Source organism: Mustela lutreola, chromosome 1 (genome assembly GCF_030435805.1).
Source record: "Mustela lutreola isolate mMusLut2 chromosome 1, mMusLut2.pri, whole genome shotgun sequence".
Lineage (NCBI taxonomy): Eukaryota > Metazoa > Chordata > Mammalia > Carnivora > Mustelidae > Mustela > Mustela lutreola.
In genome coordinates this window covers 99,813,450-99,825,782 of record NC_081290.1, presented here as the reverse complement: position 1 = coordinate 99,825,782, position 12,333 = coordinate 99,813,450, and the positions used below count along the sequence as shown (strand labels likewise).

The window sequence follows — 12,333 nt, the reverse complement described above, 5'->3', positions numbered from 1 at the left end:
TGAATTTCAAATATTTTATTAAGGAAAAACAACTAATTCTTGGATTTCAAAAACCTTTAAAAACACTATAAAACTTTTATAAAAAACAAAATACAAGTTAAATCAGCCAGATATTTTGAGTAACCTTGTGATTTACTATAAAAATCAAGTATTACAAATCCTTGTGGATTTTTATAGTAATTCCCTGAGGATTTCATTTCACATGTATCAAAACCCTTTCACCATGTCTAATACCAATATGAACTATTCTTTAAAGTTCTCATTAAACCTTTAAGACTATAAATCACTTTATCATAAATTTCAACCTAGTGGTATTTATTTATATAAAAAGATGGAAAATCTGTTTTGAATATAGATACATAAAACAAAATAGTCCCTATCATTTAGATTTCGGAAAGAAATGCAGCTTTTTAGTTAGCATTGAGGCAAAGCAGGGAACCTGCTTCTTTCCAATTGCATTTGGGTCTTTGCAAAAGTCCACTCGGCGCTGAGAGACTTTCCTGTTCACCAGAGTGAGGAGTTCCGTGAACTCCAAGGAGGAGCCGAATTTCCCCAGCATCTCACACAAATCTTGAATGTACCATGAGCCATTCACAGTTTCCCGATGAGAATAATAGCCTAAAAGGAAGGAAAAGGACACTGAAGTATTTTTGGCTTTTGGTTACTTCGAGTTTTTAATGCACCCCTACAGAAACAGAAGTTCTCAACAATTCTTAAAGACTTAAGATATGTCCGTTTCAAAACTTTTCTCTGTTGACTAGTGTCATATGAGAAAGGGATTGATTTATATAGTTTTATAAAAATGGGGTTAGTTCTAAGTAGTTTCCTTCGTTTCCTGAAAAGTCCCAAGACACAGTAGCCAGGCAGAGATTCTGACACGAGACTGGAAAGAAAAACAGTTTGCTGCCCTAGCAAGGAACAGCAAGCATCTATCTAAGTGTTTTCAACAATGCTTTCCACAAATACCACTATGACACCATCATGATAACGGGCAGCTAATATTCAGTATAACTTGTAAGCTGCCACGGTTCCCAGGAATGATTTTTCTGTAAGTCACTCTACACTTGAGGTCACCCTGTGCCATGTGATCAAAGAAATCTGTTCTTCTAAGACTGAGCGCCAGGATCAAATCACTGCGGCCCATTTGTGATTGGTAGTGAACAGCCACCCACCTTCTGCCACAGAGTAGCACATGAGGAAGTCCGCTCCAGCAGGCAGCGTGTGCACGGAGGCCGCATCCACCTGGGTGACGTTGGCCTCCAGTGCGTCGGTCTGATGATCCACTACATCCAGAGGAATGACTGGCACGTCATGCTGGTCTCCCCGGCATGCCTAGGAGAAAAACCACTCTCTGGTCTTACCTAAGCTCTCCTTCCCAGTGCTTCAGGCTTACAGTCAATGTGTCCTTTCGTTCATCATGATCATTACGTCAGCAGCAACAGAAGCTGCTTTATAAGATACGTCAGAAACCACGCCATCGAGTTTCGGAGCATACAAAGCTGACTGGTTTTCCCCACTTAGGTTTTCTTCTAATTAAGGTTTTCAAAAAATTGGCATCCTCAACTGTATACCAAATTGTGTTGATTGAAAGGTATGCTCTGGAGAAAGCCTCTGTGGTTTTAAAGTTTCTAATGGATCAGCCACACTGTAGGACCAAAGATGCACCCCTTCTTCTAAAAACTGTGGTCTTTGCCTAGTGTTTCTATTCAGTCAGGGAATGTATGCCCAGACTGGGTTGTGCTTAACCAGCTGCTGCCATAAATTGTCAAAAGGACACCACGTGACCCAAGAAGACATCTTTTACTGTGCCCTTTTCTTTTTGCTCATACTTTAGAGTGAAGTCTCAAATTCTTACCTGCTAATCCTGACTCATAGATGGGCTGACATTAATTTCTACTCTTAAATGACTATTATGGCTGAATTTTGTCACCCCCCCCCCCATTTATATATAGAAGTCCTAACCCTCAGTATCTCAAAAGTGACTGTATTTAGAGATATGGTTAGACGAGGTCTGTTATGATTTTAATTTACCATAATTGGTGTCTTAGATTAGGGCACAGAGGAGACCATGTGAAGGCACAGTGGCAAGACAGCCACGTCCAAGCCAAGGAGAACTGATATGATACCCTTATCTAAGACTGCTAACCTCTGGAACTGTAAGAAAATGAATTTCTGTTGTTTAAGCCACCCAGGCTGTGTACTTTGTTCTGGTGGGCCTAGTACACTTAATACAGTGACCTAAGAAGATTTGACAGTGCATTTTAAATGCATCTCTCATTCTGAAATGCTTAATGAGTTATAAGCTATTTATTTATTGTGCAAATAATAATAGGGCAAGAGCCGCCAAGACTTACAAGCTTTGAAAGAAAAAAGTCATGAGTGATTTCAGTTAAAGAGAAAATCCCTAATACTCCATTTCTACTGGGAGATTTTAACCTAATTTCCTATTCCCAGGCTTCTTTTCAGCCCTTATTTTCCACTGTCTTCCTATCTAGCCTATAACACCCCTAGAATGTGCTGCTCTCACCTGCCAGCTCAGAGGCAGTGAGCTGGAGAGTGAGCCTTTACAGAGGGCTGGCGTGTGCTGGGCACTGTTCCCAGTGTGCCCGTCTGTTAGGTCGCCCATCCTCCCAGCGACATCATGAGACGGTGCTATTTTATCTCCTTTCACAGATGAAGAATCGGAGGCACAGAGAAGTAACCTGGTGAAACATTTTCCTCCTTTGTGGCTCTCACCGCATAGCAGCCCGCTAGTTATTTCGAATTCCGTTGTCTCTGACAGCCACTCCCCTTTTCACGAAGCAATCATGTCATTATTTTCCCTGATTTTTCCCGTTCGCTGGGGTGTCTCCCTTAGCATCTTTCCTCTGCTCATTGCTGTCCCTCAGTTCTGTTTTGCACTCACTTTTCAAGCTATACTTGATAGAGTAAACTCAGCTACGCCCATGGCTGCCATTACCATTCACCTCCTCCTTACTTTCAAATGTACTTCTCCAACCCAGGCTGCCTGTCTTAAGTTCTAGAACTAGAACTCTGCCCATATGTGACAGATACTCCAAGGCAGCTGTCCCAACAGGAAACCATGGATCATTCTCAACTTCCCAGGGACCCCCCTGCCCCCTCCCCTCAAGGCTTGGTGGCAGCTGGAATGTGGCCATGCCCCCATGCTGTTCATGGAAATACAGAACTGCAGCACGAGAACACTGTTTGGAACCTTACTGATGTGCCAGATGAGATCCTTCGGGCCCAGACACATCTTATCCCTAATACCAGTGTGGTAGAGGGGAGAGGTGACAGGGTGAAGTAAGCTAGGACCAGAACTCGCCTGCAGTCGGCCCACTAGCCTCCCTGCACAGTGCTCTAACACCAGAGACCCTTCCTCGGGGAGCTCCAGCTCATGTGGGGCTGGACGGTGGCACATTGGTTATTTTAAGTCCTTTCAAATGTCAGTCTATTAATAAACTGAAAATCTTTATCATTTATTCCTTGTTAAGAAGGAATTACTAATAATTGTAATTCTGATTGGCTGGGAAGCCAAAAGGGCCTTTCCAATTATTGGAGAGTTACTTTCAAAATTGGCTTTAATTCTTAATAATCATGTGTACAAAACCATGGACTTTACAGTTCAGACTGTACAAAATCAGGCACCTGGGTGGCTCAGATGGTTAAGCATCTGCCTTCAGCTCAGGTCATGATCCCAGGGTCCTGGGATTAAGCCCCGCATTGGGCTTCTTGCTCAATGGGAGCCTGCTTCTCCCTCTGCCTCTCTCATGAAAAAAATAAATCTTCAAAAAAATTATAACAGAATCAGTCTTACCTGAATGATAAATATTTTGGGTTTTCCAACTAGGCTTTGACATTTGTCTCCTTTGAATAAGCCAGTCAATGTCTGAATTTCAATTTTGGCATCATATGCGTAAATGTGATTGCCTTCACCATGACTCAGGAAAACACATAAAAAGCAGTCGGCATCCGTGTGGCTAGAGGTTGACGCTATAAAGGCAGCCAGTAGTTCACAAAGAAATGAAGATGTTTATTATGTACCTATAAAAATTCAATCTAATACAAGAATAAAGTTACAGATGGATGAGGAAATTTTTATTTATTTATTTATTTATAAAAGATTTTATTTGACAGAGAGCTCAAGTAAGTGGAATCGCAGGCAGAGAGAGAGAGAGAGAGAGAGGAGGAAGCAGGCTATCCGCTGAGCAGAGATCTGATGCGGGGCTCTATCCCAGGACCCTGGGACCATGACCTGAGCCGGCAGAGGCTTTAACCCACTGAGCCACCCAGGTGCCCTGGAAAATTTATTTTAATAACTGTAAAAAGGAAGTAATAAAACATAACCTAGTCTTTAATCAAACAGAATAATTTACATCATACTGTCTCTGATTTTTAAAAACCTACTAAAAGTTCGGAGAGTTTAAAAACGAATTTCATTAGCTTTTCTGCAACAAAGAATAATGACATGAAAAACATATTGGGAGGACTGTGGCGACAAAATATATGTCACGGAGCAGAGAGCTGAGGGTGGCCTGGAAAGGCCTTGGTGACACTCTGGTCAATGGCTCTGTGTGGCTGCGCCTCTAGGGAGCGTGCCGACTTCGCTCCCTGTCTGCAGCACTGAGGGTGAGCAAAGCCGAACACCCACAGGTCAAAGAGGTCTGGTACAGAGGTGTCTCAAAAAATTAAAAATAGAAATACCATCCAATCCAGCAATTCCACTTCTGGAATTCACTGATGAAAACAGAAAACCTAATTTGGAAAGAGACACCTGCATCCCCCAAGTTCCCTGAAGCACAATGGCTAAGATGTGCAAACAACCCAAGTGTCCATAAGTGAAAGGAAGGAAGAAAATGGGGATATAGGTATCCGGATATATAGACACACACACACAACGGAGTATTATTCAGCCATAAAAAAGGAAATCCTAGCCTTTGCAATAACAAGGGTGGACTTTAAGGGCGTCCTGCTGAAAGAAAGAAATCCAAGACAGACAAATACCATATGATCTCACAGGTGGAATCTAAAAAAAAAACCAAAGCTACAGATAGAGAACAGATTGGTGGTTGCTGGCAGGTAAGGTAAAGTGGGTGAAAGGGTACAGACTTCCAATTATAAGTCATGGGGCTATAACGTGCAGCATAGCGCCTATAATACTACTATATATCTGAAAGTGGCTACGTAAATTTTTAAAATGTAATTTGTAATTTTGTATGGTGAGAGATGGTGAAAAGACAAAGGTGTCCATTTTACAATGTATACAAATACTGAATAATGCGATACACCTGAAACTGATGTTATGTATCACACTTAATTTTTAAAAAGCCCTACAGTTTAAATACGTAAATACTGTAATAGTCCATTGCAAATAACTTGAAAATCCATGGCATGCAGTAATTATGGTAAACGTAAGTTAGATTACCTACTGTGCAGTGATATAGAAGTTTAGAGATAGTATATGTAAATCCACAATTTTAAAAAAAATTCACAATATTTTGAGGCCAGTAAAACACTTGGATATGGAAAGAGTCCTCTGAAACATGAGAGCCCAGCATCTGTAGTGTTTGCATTGACTTTTAATTGCCAAATGAGAAGGTCATTTCCTTCATTTCTAGAATAACAGACTGTAATAAGTGGATGCTAAACATACACTTTGGAGGCATAACACTTTGCAAGAGTCTTAAATCTGGTGGGTAACATCCAAGCAGAAAGGCACACTAAACCTGTAACCCACGCTAAATTAGTTGGTAAGACTTTTTTGACAACACAGTTAATTATCTGGATGCCTTTACAGATAGGATACTCCATTCCCCCAGAAGGTAAATAGGAAAACTACTTACCCTCATGAATTTTGAGCAGTAGTTCTTCTGCTCTGAGATCATTAAAGCATTTCACTTCAAATCCTAGTTCTGAAAACCTGGTGATAAACTGGGTATTAGTGTAGGAGCTATTCACAGTGGTCAGATGCCTGCATTTACTTGGAATATATACATCTATACAAGTTTTTAATGACCTACAGATTGACCTTCAGGAGGAAAGAAAAAATGAAATGTGAATGAACTATGACAATGATGGTTTTCCTTGAGCACCCACAGTTGGGAAGGATTTACTCATAACTGATTCAAGTCAGAATGTTGCCGGCTGCTGTGCAATTATGTAATGATGCAGAGCCCATTAACATTTAACAGAACAAGGTGAGGAAGGAAATTCAGGCAAGTTCTCAAGGGACCTGTGCCTTCATGAGGCACAGCCTCAAGCACTCTTGCCAGGTAATTTCCTCAATATGGACAAGTTTTGGTAAGTATCACTTAAATATCCCGTCGTCCTGACACGTAGATAAAACCAGTACCTGCGTGTAAGATTGTCTCTGTCTGCGCTGGTGCCCCGCCGTTCTGGCAACATTAAATGCCAGAAGAACCTCTCGTGGTTGAAGATTAAAGCAGTTCCTCTCCTCTTGTGGTCCATTTTGTACTTTTCTGCCGGATCAAATATTTCACTGTTAAGGAAAAATTCAAACAATAACCACTTTTAAGTCCTATTAAATAATGAGCTCCTCCAAGCCCAATGTCAATGTGGAGGGTAGACAGAGGTCTGCTGTCTGCGCCTCCCCTGCTAGGCTGACATGCTTCTGGTGTGCACTGGGCAAGCCTCACCGCTGTTCTGGCAAGGAAAACCCGGATATGTTTCTGTACTGATGGGTCAACAGCAGCCATCCTCAGCACCCCGACCCCCAGTCCTTCCAGGAACGTCTTCTCCACAGTGCAGGAACCAGGGACAACAGCACGCGCAGGCCCCAGCTATGGTTCCAGCACCCACGCCACACCAGTTACTAGATATTTTGAACCTCACTGTAGGTCCTGAAACGACCAAAGGCAGCAGCCAAACCACAGGTCGACCAGCCCCTGGTCCCAACACTAACACTCGCCGTTCTCGGCTCTGCTAGCTCCCAGGTGCCCTTCTTGCTTCTTGTAGACTGATCACGGTCAGCAAAGAAAGAGGCCTTCATTACGAAAGTGCACATTTTTACCTCTTACGGAAGGCGTCCATTTCTGTCACATTTTGTTCCTCACCTTAAAAAAAAAAAGTTGAATTTTATTAATTTGCTGTCTGACTTGTGGTAAAAACACAGCAGTCCTCCCACACTGTAAATCCTTCTAGTTTTGCTTGGTTTAAAAGTCAAGTATGAAAAGGGGAAATAGTAAGGGAAACTGCTTCATAATAAATGACTAGAAATTAATTGCTCAATTCTTTCTCACCCTGAACTCTTATTGGCAAAATAGGAAGGAGTATTATCAAGAGAAATGGAGAAAACAGTATGCAAATACATTCACTATGGTGACATGGTTCTGTGATTATGGACCACTGCATATGAAATATAGAACTGTTCTGCAGAAAATGTTTTTGCAGATAGTCCATATAACCGAGAAGCAATTAATAGCAGAGGGAAACAAACAATGTAGGGATAATATACTGGATTACCCTATGGGCTGGAAGAGGTAGAAGTCTGGAAAAGGGAAGGGCCAAGAGCAAAGGCTTAAATTTTTGATCTCCCAAATGAAACACATGCATTTACAACCCACCCCATGAAGGGGACCCTATGTCCCCAACCTGTGATCAGACTTCCCCCACCCCCTAGGCTGCCCTTCACTGGATCCTCCTCTAATCCTTGGAGCAGTGTTGTGCAACAGAACTCTGTCTGCTGATGGACTCCTGCACTTGTGCTGTCCTATATGCCAGCCACGGGCCACAGGTGGCTGCCGAGCACTTGAAATGGGGCTTGTGCAGCTAACGAACTCAATTTTTAATTCATTTTCAATAACCACACATAGCCAGTAACTTCCGTACTAGACAGCACAGTCTAGCATCTCTTACAATAAAGGCCCAGGACTGTTTTTACCTTATAAACTTAACAGCCCCAGGGGAGAGAAAGTAAGGAATAAACAAATATTAACGGTATTATAAGATGCTCTCTCCCTTGAGATCACTGAGGGTAGCACAACAGACCCTCCCACATCACCTTGGAACCAGGAGGCTCCCGTTCCCTTCTGTCCCTGACACCTGATTGTTCTAGCCTCACATCACCTCCTCGCTGAGGGCAATCTGCTCTGGGAGCGGGAGGCTGGAATTCAATTCCATGCCCTTCACCGTCGCTTTTGGGGCCTATTCTTCCTGGAATCCACCCCGCATCCACATCCAGCCAGGAACCCACGAAGGCTCTCTGCTGTCCAGTAGACCCTAAATCAGTTTTTCTCAACCTCAGTGTTAGTTCCTGGTGTGGGTGATAAAATGTCCATTCCTGGATCCTAACCCAGATTTGCAGTTTCAGAATCAGAATCCCAGGGGAGGGGGAATCGCTTTTGCCCCCGGGGATACTTCCCCTTCCACAAGCCGCTCACCCGAGGCTACATCCTACTCTTCCTACTCCACAAACTGCTTTACGCGGAAACTTCTCCACCACACAGTGCTCTGAAGAGGACAGCACACAATTCATGCTACCCAGGATACTGTCTCCATGTTCTGCTCTACCTGGGATCCTTGTACCCCACGCCCTGGCCTCTGGGAAACACTCCCTACCAGATAACGGGATCCTTCCCAGCAGCCACTGCTGCCCCGGGGCACACCTCCCGACCGCGCAGTGCTCCCCTGGGAGAGCGGCTTCACTCACCCTCTACCAAATACACCTCCTGCTCCGCCCGCCCCTGGGGCGCACCCGTTGCTCCACACACGGCTCTACTGGGGAGTACCTCCTACTCAGACTCCGCCCTACTGGGGGACGCTGCTCTTTGAACACACTGCTTTACTGGGATAGTTTCTACCCCACACACCGCTCTCCCAGAGCTCCTACTCCCCACGTGGCTTTACAGGGAATCTTCCTCATAGGACAGTGCACTATATGGGATACTAACCTGGCACGAGGGCACTTTCTACCAGACATTACTTCACCAGGGACAGCTCCTTACCACATACACCATTCTTCTGGGGAGACTTCCTACATCACACAGTTCCGCCCAGGAAATCTCTTCCTCCCTACACTGCTCTGTCCTGAATACTTCCTACTGCACACCCCATACCCTGGGATTACTTCCTCCGCTCCACGCTGCTCTACTAAGGCAGAGGAATTTTCTCTCCTTCCATTTTCAAAAGTGGTTCAGGATCCACCTCCTTTTAATTACCCCACCTCTTTAAGCCAGTTATATGATAAAGAAAAAAACATCTCAAACTAAACCCATTCAATCCTTGTGTGAAGGACAGTCCCCTCATTCATCCCCCCACAAACCTGCCCCGTTAGGAAAGCACTTAGCTCCAAAGTGGCACACAAAGTAGAGGACCCGGGAGCCTACCTCTTCCGGCCCCTGCTCCACATCGGTTAGTGAGCCCAAGGCAGCTTGAAGCATAGCAGAGGGAAGCGGTGCCAAACGGCCGGTCACCAAACTAACTCAAATCATCGAGGGTGAAAGCACTGGGAGATGTACGCTCGACTGGGTCTTCAAAACTAATTTTTTTAAAAAAATATCAATGAGAACTGTCCTGGAGTTTCTCTCGGGTTAATATGGGACACAGTTATGTAAATAAATGACATCCACACAAAGAAAAATACTCATTTTTTATAGTCTTGAGGAAGGAATTGCACCAATCGTCCTGGCTAGGTGTAATTTCAGCTGTCCATCTGGATGGTCTCAAACAATGCCCTCAGCTTGGACGTGACCTATAGACTTAGGAAAGATAGCTAGTTTCAGGTCACCCCAGATAACCTAAAATCACATTCAGTTTCAAAGTTAACAGACATGGCAATCTCTGAGGGATTTTTTAAAGGTGTTTTGTTGTTACTGTTAGTATCATGGAGGCGGGGTGGTGGTGGTGGTGGTGGGGGAACTGGGCTCTGAGAACTTTAGTTCCGACCCTGGCTAGCTCAGAGCTGGCTCTGATACTAGCAAGCGCCCCACATCGTGCAGAAGCAGTCAATGGCCAGGTCCACATGCCATTCTAGTCTGGCAGTTTGTTCCACCAGAACAGAAAGCAATGGACACAGATGTTAAAACCTAAGTTTCCAACACTTTACTGGAGTTGGTAAGTTTTACTCAGGTTCCACAGAAAATAATATTCCATGACTCTTTGTGGTTACTCTGGGCTGCATGTCCTCAGCAGACAAACTTCAGGAAGGGCACACTTTAACAAAGTCATCGTTACACTGCAGGAATACAAATGAATTGTCTAAGAGGGTAGAGCGCTCTGCCATCATGGAAAAAATCAATTTCAATGGAGATACCCTATATAACACCTATAAATTCCTGTGCATCTGCAATCTATTCATCAAAAATGGGTCCATCATTAAACTTGTCTCTTGACCTCTTTTCACTTCTCCTTGCCTCTGATTTAGGCAATTTTCCTTTTCACCATGATGCACCTACGACCTCTTTGCTCCTTGAAACAGTTTAATTTTTACAGAACGAATCCCACCTTTTTCCTCCTCACCTTACTTGGATAATGCCTCCAGATAATCCTGCCCGCTAGCCTGGCACTTTAGACCTTCTTGCCCTCAGCTCCACAGCCCATGACACACAGTGGTCAGGCTTGTCCAAGGACACTAAAGTGGAGCTGGGACTGAACACCAGGTCTGCCTGGAAACTCCGAAGTCTCTGCACTCTGGTCACCAAACTAAACCCCTCCTACCAGAGACGCCAGCTACCTTCCTAAACTAAGTGTTCATTTCCCCAACCTTCTCCATTAACCAGGGTCATCGTCCTCATGCACTGCAGTACCGATCAAACTCCACCCATATTCCCTATCAAGAATCTGTTTAATAATCCTACATTGAGTAAGCTTTGTCAGGGCTAGAACACACTAAAACGGGGGTGGGGTGGAGAAAAAGGAAGGACGCAGGTTGGAAAAGGCAAGCAATGGGATTTAAAGAATGCAGGGGGAAGTATCCTGACTAGTGGTTGGCGTCCTGGAGCCCTGCCCCTGCTGCCCACCCCCCACCACGGAACCCGAAATGGGAGTGGCCGCCGGACCCTGCACCATCTGTCGGGGCAAAGGCACTCCCTGAACAGCCAAGGTGACGTCCTACAACTTGCCTCAGGGGCAAGCCCGGTTTCTTGCAGCACAGAATAAAAAGCTCTGAAATAAGGTATTCTGCATCAACCACTAGTTTCAACCTTTTCTTTCTTCTTCTTCTTCTTTTATTATTATTATTTTTTAACACTATGGCCGGGCTCGAAGTTTCTAAAGCTATCAGTGATACAATTAGTGACACGAAGAAAGTTCTGAAGTCCACGTTTAGCCGTTAATTATTCTGCAGGGAAAGATGTGGCTTCAACTCAAGTCCACAAACAGTCGTGGGTGTGGGAGAGACACTGGGGCTGTCCAAACCGTCAAGGCCTAGTTTTTGTACCCAAGTCAAGTACGGGCCTAAGCAGGGGCTCCTGCCGGGCGCTCCCGCGGGCTGGTTATGCTTCCATTATTACGCTTGCAACCACTTACTTTGTACTTAGGAGTAGAAAAAACCAGACCCAACTTCCGAGAGTCAACTTTCCAAAAGAGCAGAGCAAGCGCAGGGGGGCGCCAGCACAGGCCCTGCCGCCTTCCAGGGTTTAAATGCGCGACGTCCGGAAAGGGATAACCAACCCGCCGGAGGACAAAGGCGGCCCTGGCACGCCCCAGCGCTGGGGCGCGCGCTCGCAACCCCGAGCCGCACTGAAGCTCTGGGCTGGTTTTCTAGACCAAAAAACTAATAAGCCGTCCCTGCCGGACTTCAGAGCTTCCTTCGAGGACCCGCAACTCCTGGGGGTCGTCCGGCAGACACAGTACCCGCCTCCCACCCGCCTGCCTGCTCCGCGGAGGCTGTCCGGCACCTCCTCCCACCCCCTACCCCCTGCCTACCTGCAGGGCGGACCCCGCGGAGCCGCGGCCCGGAGCTCATCGGGGCCCCTAGCGCAGAGCAGACGCCCAGGCGGCCTCCCCTTCCTGCAGCCAGCGGCCGGCAAACTCCCGCCCCTTCCTCCGCCCCCGCGGGCCTCGGGAGTGGGTGGCAGCCGCGTCCGCGTTCAGAGCTTCTCGCCCGCCGAGTTCGGGTTCCCGCCCCTCGCTGCGGAGCTCGCGGGGACCAGAGCGCCCGGGGAGGGCCGATGGACGCTGTGTGTCATCCGCCCGGCGCTTGGAGACGAGCCCGGCCCTCGGGAAATGCCGGTTGCCACCCCGAGGGCACAGGGCGAGCGGGTGATCGGGAAGCGGCGGGCGATTTCAGAGCACCTGTGGGGAGCCGAGGCTCGCAGTCCCCGCCCCCAGGGCTCGCGCTTCCCGACCGCCTCCAAGGCAGAGAGCGTCGTGTTT

General features: G+C 46.0%; 1 protein-coding gene across 2 annotated transcripts; it reads right to left on the bottom strand.

Moving 5' to 3' along the window:
- On the bottom strand, positions 1-12,266 carry CASP6 (caspase 6). 2 transcript variants are annotated; one of them, XM_059171143.1, is made up of 8 exons: positions 11,884-12,266; positions 9,345-9,496; positions 7,031-7,073; positions 6,353-6,499; positions 5,844-5,920; positions 3,818-3,993; positions 1,173-1,332; positions 1-618 (listed from the first exon to the last, which is right to left on the bottom strand). In XM_059171143.1, the coding sequence occupies exons 3-8, from the start codon at positions 7,048-7,050 to the stop codon at positions 380-382; spliced, it is 819 nt and encodes a 272-aa protein (XP_059027126.1). In that variant the 5' UTR covers positions 7,051-7,073; positions 9,345-9,496; positions 11,884-12,266; the 3' UTR covers positions 1-379. The 2 variants fall into 2 exon arrangements, with proteins under 2 accessions (XP_059027126.1, XP_059027119.1); XM_059171136.1 differs by lacking the exon at positions 9,345-9,496 and having other exon boundaries at positions 11,884-12,264.
- Between the last annotated feature and the right edge of the window lie 67 nt (positions 12,267-12,333).